The following is a 7,799-nucleotide window of genomic DNA, read 5'->3' as shown; positions in this document are numbered from 1 at the left end:
AATATATAATAAACATACCCGCACAACGCAACTTGAAAATAAATATAAGTTGCAGAAATTGCGGAAGATCAATATAAATTTTGAGTTTAAATAGTTGATCTTAATAATATTCAGGTGATATTAAATATCATACACGATTCACTATAAAATACTAACATTGAATATTAAAGACATATCTACAAAAATAATATCAATTGTACAAGGTGATGATCCTGAAAATATAATTAGACCATATAAAATTCAGGTGATTTTCTCAAGTTGAATGAATGATTTAATAACATCTACCTATAATTGATATTAATAATTATACAGGTACAATTATTAATTTTATCTTAACACAACTTTGTATACATATACAATTTATATTTACTTTAAAATTTGTATAATTTAACAATTATTATGTCTTAATCTAATTAATTTATTTTGTTAGAAGAAATTTGTTTACAATCTTTTTCAAAAACATTGAATAAACATATCCGCACAACGCGCGAGCCCCATGTCTAGTTTTAGATTATAAATAAGTAAAACATATTTTATACAAACTTAATAAACATACCCGCACAAAGCGCGAGCCCCATGTCTAGTTGTAGATCGAAGTGACGGATATGCCCTTCTACCTGAAAGGAAAGCGTCTCCATGCCCATGCCCATGGATGCAATTTGCAATGCATCGGCTTACCAGAGTTTTTTTTCAACGAGTTGATATGAAAAATTCTAGCTTTATGATGGAACCTACCACTCATGACACTTCACCTCTTCTCCTTTTTCTTTTTTCTTGTTGAAGATAATTGTTTCACACTCCAAGTAATCATAATCATAATCATAATTATAGCTGACAATTTTTTTGCCCAAAATTTTAACTCCCTTATTTTTATGTTTAGTTTTACATAAATCCAGCATTTAAAATTAAACTACAATGCAATTGATTTCGTTCACATTAAACTTCAAACTGCTGCAATCTTTTTCGGTTGAACTTGAGCAATTCAACTACCTTTCTCATGGAAGGCCTCTTGTTCGGAAATGTTGAGGTACACAACAAAGCTACCCTCAAAACCTTCTCAATTTCTTCATAATCAGAGCTTGATGGATTCATTTTTGGATCCACAATTTGCCTCAAATCTCCCAACCAATTCCCACTTTCGCTTTCCGGAAATGACAGAGCAGCCTCTGTAACCCACGTCACTATATCCTTATTCTCACCAAAGAAAGGATCATTTGGCCTTTTACCAGTAATTAGTTCCATCAACACTACACCAAAGCTGTATACATCGCTCTTCTCCGTTACTTTGGATGTGTACGCATACTCTGTCACAATTCAACACACAAATATATTTCAGAATCAATCAAGACTTCCAGGATTGGAATTCAAGCATCAAGTTGATAACAATGGGCCCATATCTGGAGCCCAATTACCAAACCCATCGTCTTCAACAGTAGATAGATTGCACAATAAGATATAAGTATTTGAAACCTTATAAGTTATAATTAAAAGGAAAAGAAGAAAACAAAAAAGTTTTTTCCTCATGTACCTTATATGGGATTGTTTAATTTGGTTGTTTAATCTGAGATTCAAAAATCATTTTAAAAACTAAAGTACCCGACTCAAATTGTTGAGTTATATCTTAATATCTTTAACAATAATACTATACATAACAAAAGTTTATATAAAATGTTGTATATAAAGTGATGTGATAGTGTTTTTGTACTGTCATGTTATTCACTATCATTTAATATGTATTTAATAATATTTTAACACATCATTTTATATAAAAGAGTTTGTGTTAATTGTTTGCAAATATAATATTATTCTATTTTTAATATAATAATATTATACTTACGAAAACTTTATACCAAATATTTTTTACCAAACAATAAAGTTAGAATATGATTATATAAATTAATTTGATTTTATAATATGTCAAAAGATTTAAATTAAATAATCTTATCTCATCTAGCGTGTGTGTATACTGTATATAGATAAGATAATATTATTTGTACAAACTTTTATATAAAGAGAGTTTGTATAAACCAATGTGATATATTACAAAGTATGCATATTAAGACTCACATAATTTAATATCATGTTATATGAACTATATCGTGATACTCACATGACACTGATAATAAAACGGAACTCACCAGGCGCAATATAACCATAACTTCCAGCAATACGCGATGTGCCATCAGCACCCCCAGCCACATCACCTTGCAACGTCTTGGCCAGCCCAAAATCAGCGACACGTGGCACCATGTCAGTATCCAACAATATGTTCTTACTCTTCACATCCCTGTGCACGATAGCCGGCACGCAGTCGTGATGCAAATATGCCAACCCTGCAGCGGCGCCTAGTGCTATCGTGAACCTAACAGGCCAATCTAATAAAGATGCGCCACCCTTCTCTCCGTGCAACACGTCACCCAAACTCCCGTTTTGCATATCTTCATACACCAAAATTCTGCCCTCCTCACCACTGCAACACATTAACAATTTTATAATATTTGAATGGCGGATCCGACCCAATGTCTCAATTTCGGAACTGAAAAAGGACTCTGTTTCGGGTTTCCCGAAACCTCCACAAAGTTTCTTAACTGCCACGGTTTGACCCGTTTCGAGCTTCACTCTATAGACGCGACCGGAGATGCCTTCCCCTATGAGGTTCTCTTCTTTTAAGTAGGAGCATATGTCTTCTTCGCTGAACCCGACCCGTTGATATGTGGTTACTTTCCACGGGCGTTTGGGTTTAGAAATAAATTTGGATTTGTTTTTGAAGAACCAAAAGAGAAACCCGAGGAGAAGTATTGCACAAATGGCAACAATCGCAACTAGGTACGGAATTCCCCGTTCGGTTCCGGGGCATGGATGGAGCGGTTTTAAACCCGGGCTGCACAGATTTGGGTTACCCAATAAACTAGAAATATATAACTGACGATCGAAACCTGAAGGCACCTTACCGGATAATCTGTTATTTGAAATATTGAACTGATCGAGCTGCAACTTGGTTAACTCCACCGGGATTTTGCCTGTCAACAAATTATTGGAGAGATCCAAATACGTTAACACCGGTGAATTTCCCAGCTCCGGTGGAATATTACCTGTGAACTGATTGATGGCCAGATTCAACTCAGTCAAAGCGGTCAACAAATTCAATTTCCTGGGTAATTTCCCGGAGAATTTGTTATCTTGCAAATTAAGATTCTGTAAGTTGTTCATTTGGGTTATACACGAAGGCAGTGGACCGAAGAGATGGTTTTGATTAAATTCCATGACTTGCAGTTGATGCAAGCTGCATATTTCTGAAGGAATTTCGCCGCTGAAGTTGTTAGCCTTGATGCTAATACTACGGAGTTTGCGAGCCGCAGAAATTGAAGGAGAGATTGAACCTTCAAAGCTGTTATTAAACATTTCAAAACGTTTCATTTCGGGGAGACCCCAGAACTTGGTAGGTATTTTACCGGAGAGTTGGTTGTTGCTAAAACGCAGATAAGTCAGCGTTTTGCAGTCCCCGTAGGATTCTGGAATTTTTCCTGAGAACCGATTGTTGAATATCACAATGGATTGAAGCTTGTTTCTGAAACAGAGATACCGAGGTAAGTCACCCGTAAAATCATTAGTTGAAACATCGAAGTTTGTTAAATCGGAGTTTCTTCCAAGATTTTCTGGTAACTTTCCGGTGAAACTGTTATTGTACAGCTTTAGGCTTCGTAAATTCGGATTTGAAGATAACGTTTCCGGAATTTCCCCTGTGAAGAAATTGTCGTTTAGATGAAATGATTCAAGCCTCAAAGCAGCGACATTCACAGGTATATTTCCAGTGAGATTGTTCTGTGAGACATCAAATCTCCGCAGAGTGGTTAAACTGGCTAAACTTGGAGGTAATTCACCGGATAATTGGTTCCTATAGAGCTCAATTTGCTCTATACTTGTCAACAGAGAAATGCTGTCAGGAATTTTCCCGGATAAAAAATTTAGAGCCAAATCGAAATTTTTTAAATGAACAAACTTTCCTACAATTTCCGGTATTTCTCCTGTGAGATTCGATTGAGATAACCATAAAAATTCAAGCTTTAATAGATTTCCAATACTAGGAGGTAATGGACCTGGCTTGTAAGAATTATATCCGATCTCCAAGTGCGTCAACTCAATAAGGTTGCCTATAAACGAAGGAAATGAACCACTGAGCGAGTTCTGGGTAAGTCTAAGCGCTTTTAACGCCCGAAACTGACCGAAACTGTCCGGGATTTCTCCCGTGAAGATGTTGTTAGAGAGATCAAGAACTAATAAGTTACCAAATCCCGGAGAGAAATGCGGTAACTTGCCAGTGAAATAGTTGTCGGCGAGTTCCAAGACTTGTAGTTGAGAGCAAGGAGAGACAGTGCGATCAGAAAGAGTACCGTTGAGGGAATTGTCTGATAAAGAGAGGTTTCGGAGAGTCCGTATTCCACAGAACCCATTCGGAAAGCCGCCCGAGATGCCAAACCCGTTTAGATTAATACCAACTATAGACTGTTTCTGAGCATCACAAGTGATTCCAGACCAATTGCATGGACCGTGGTTGGCCCTAAGAACCCAGTTGTTGATCTTTCTATCCGGGTCGACAATCTGGTCTTTCTTGACCCGAATTAAGATCTCCGAGTCCCCATTGAGAGAGAGCACCACAGAAAAACAAAACAAGAATAAAAATGAGACAAAGAGAACCGACTGGAGTGGGATACTTGAAAGTCGCATTCCACAACGAGAGAAATGAGAAAAAAGAAATGGAAGGAAACTCAAAACTCTGTAGAGGAATGATAACTATCAGGTTAACTAATAAGAATTGAATTTTTTCAATAAAAAAAAAGACTTTTCAATTTCAATTTCAACGCGTTTCATGATGGAAGTGGTGAAATGTGCGAGGGAATTTAAGATGGATAGCCAGCCATAGGGCGTGTGCATAAAGAGAGAGCGCAATATTTTCAAAAGGTTCACATGCAAAGTGCTGTGAAACTGAGGGGCACTGAGGGGCACTGGTAGGTGTTGTGTAATTGGCTCAATCCTTGTGGGATTATGTGTTGTAAAGCCATTGATTAGCCAGGCATAATGCGGGAAACGGAGCGCGTTACTATTGCAGGCTAAGAGTGCAACGGAAGGACGTGAAATTTGAGTGGTTTTGTAACTTGGGCTGTGCCATTTTTGGGAAAGAGACAAACAGTTTTTTCAGTTTTGGATTAGTGAGTTGAGAGTAATAAGTAACGTTTTGGTTATTATAATTGATTAGGTTTGGTTTGTGTTATTGCGTAAACTTGAGAGCATATTTCGTTAGTTGCATTCTAAATTTGATGATTTACTGTGTGGTTTGGGGGGAATGGATTTGTATTTGCATTGCGGTTAAAATTCATTGAATGAACATGATAAGAGTTTATAGTATGTAGTTGAAATGAGAAAAGAAAAAGGGAGAATCCATTAATTCTTTTAAATTCATTGATGAATGGAATCCAACTTTTCCCCTCTAATACGGAAAGGCAACCCAGAGTGCAAGTTTGAATCATTACCGATTTACCATCATTAGTTTGAGAGACTAATTACATGATTCAAAGTGCTTATTGCTTAATCCATACTTGTTACTGGATTAAAGTAAGAATGATTCTTATATTCTTGTACGCTGATTTATAGTCATTTTTATATTTTTCTATAATTAAATCTGTACAAATTGATTTAATAAAAATTAATTTGAAGGAGTTCAATTAAAAAAAAAAAAAAAAAACACAAGTTATACTTGTTACATTAATTTATATGAATGCATTTGTATAAAGTTATACCATTAAAATTATAAACCTAAAAAGCACTCTCCACCTCCTTTTTTTCAAAACAATGCGCCATCAAATTCTAAAATGGGTTCTTGAGTTCGAGCTCCCCAAACACTAATAGGGGTGATTACTGAAGGGATTTACTTGGTTGTTCAATTCAAGATCCTAGGAGATTAATTGAGGTGCGCGTAAATTGGTCGAACACCGTCGATCACACACAAAAAAAAAAAAAAAAAAAAATACTTTATTTAATTATGTTATTTTGTTCATAAAATAAATTATTCATGGATATAGTTGACCTAAATTTGGGTATTTATGGGGTTCAAATCAAATTTTATGAGTCATGGACTTTAATGAGAGACTTAAGAATTAAGATTGAGTCGGCCTTGTGATAAAAAGAAACGAAATCTGAAATGGACTGAACCAGTTGGCCACTTCAATCCAAAGGCAATTAAAATTGGACAAGAACATAATATGTAGTTGGATAGAAATCTATTGATTCAATAAACCAATCAAGCGAATATGCAAACGAGAACAGCTGAGCAGTAGCCCACTGACATGACTTCTTGCTAACAGTATTCATCACCCTGTCAATTACATGTTGATTAAAAATTGGATCTAACAGGTTAAAATGACTCCAAACACAAGCTGGAATTGGATTAAAAATTATGGACTTGCACAACAAATTAGACCTCACATTAGCTGGACAAAGCTCTATTCTTAAAGCTGCAGCGAAAGCATAGGTTGAATACCAACGGGAGGCATAGAAATTCACATATATTTGAACATTGAACTACCTTATTAATCGAAGCAGAGTCCGCGTTAGCGTGAAGAAACCGTAGATTGGGGCAAGAGGTTGAAGAAATTACGGTCCTCGATACCCTTTGTAAATTTCTAATATTAGAATAGAAGTTAAGTGCGAATGCAAAATCCTCACATTCTCCTGAAATTTGAATGGAGCAATGGGAAATGTGTAGCCTGTAACCCAAGGCCCAAAACCGAACAAAAAATTTAGGCCCTTTGATTATCGAAATGAACAGTAGCAGAACATATTTTATGTTTTGTATATTTGAAGTTTGAACTATCCAAAGATTATGTGCCTAATCGTAATGATGGTCAGCATAATGTGGTTTCAGAATGTGCTTTGTCAAATATAATAACCAGAATGTTTGCATTGTAATTTTGCCACTAATTAAATGGATGGAATGACAAAGGCAAGTGTTGATACAGAAATATGCTTTCAAAGAACAGTATAATTCCTAAGAAATTTGCTTAGAACAATTCACCAGCGCCCCTGAAAACAAGTTATGATGGGTTCATATAGCACCCATTTATACGATAGAGTTGAGATAAGATTCAAATACGTAGGTTTAAGAAGTTGCATGATCTTCGGCTACCTTAGTTGGAATCTAAATCAATCTGAATATCATTATTCCAAATTCAGCCAATCTAAATATCTTCTCTCCTAATAAGGAATTATCCTCTCCGGATTTCATGCACAACAATAGCCCCCTAGTTTTTAGAGTGCGTAGTCGCACTTCAAAAACTCATGTCTTTGATCTGGATGGCTGTCGCACTATAGGCTGTAGTCTCAAACTGAAGAAATTGAGTTATACCTGGCGCGATCTAAGAGATCTGAAAGATTTTGAACATGTGATCTCAGCATTGCTCGATCAAAAAGCATCAGAAAGCATGGAGAGCTTGATCTGAGAGCATAGCTCGATCAGAAGGCATATAAAACTTGATCTAAGAGCATAGCTGGATCAGAAAGCATGGAGATTTGGGGTGTGCGATCTGAGAGATCTTGCCGCACGATTTGAAATAGCCTTCAATATCTTGACAATAACTTGAGCTATAGACATCAGATTTGGATGATTCTTGAACCGTTGGAAAGCTTACTCGAAGATCTACAACTCTTATGTTTACTACTTTGCTAGAATCATACTTTATAATGCTCAATACTCCCCATCTGTCAGTGGCTTTGATTCTAGAGTTTGATTTGGTGACATGGATTGT

The 7,799-nt window shown here is 36.1% G+C and overlaps 1 protein-coding gene across 1 annotated transcript; it reads right to left on the bottom strand.

Moving 5' to 3' along the window:
* Window positions 1-936: 936 nt before the first annotated feature.
* Window positions 937-4,725, bottom strand: LOC116142496 (LRR receptor-like serine/threonine-protein kinase HSL2). Its single transcript, XM_031427918.1, has 2 exons — window positions 2,139-4,725; window positions 937-1,304 (listed from the first exon to the last, which is right to left on the bottom strand). Exons 1-2 carry the CDS (start codon window positions 4,723-4,725, stop codon window positions 937-939), a joined length of 2,955 nt encoding a protein of 984 aa, XP_031283778.1.
* Between the last annotated feature and the right edge of the window lie 3,074 nt (window positions 4,726-7,799).

The sequence above is a fragment of the Pistacia vera genome, unplaced genomic scaffold (genome assembly GCF_008641045.1).
Source record: "Pistacia vera cultivar Batoury unplaced genomic scaffold, PisVer_v2 Contig410, whole genome shotgun sequence".
In the NCBI taxonomy this organism is placed as follows: domain Eukaryota; kingdom Viridiplantae; phylum Streptophyta; class Magnoliopsida; order Sapindales; family Anacardiaceae; genus Pistacia; species Pistacia vera.
The sequence above is the reverse complement of the archived record's forward strand: the minus strand, read 5'-3'. Positions and strand labels throughout refer to the sequence as shown.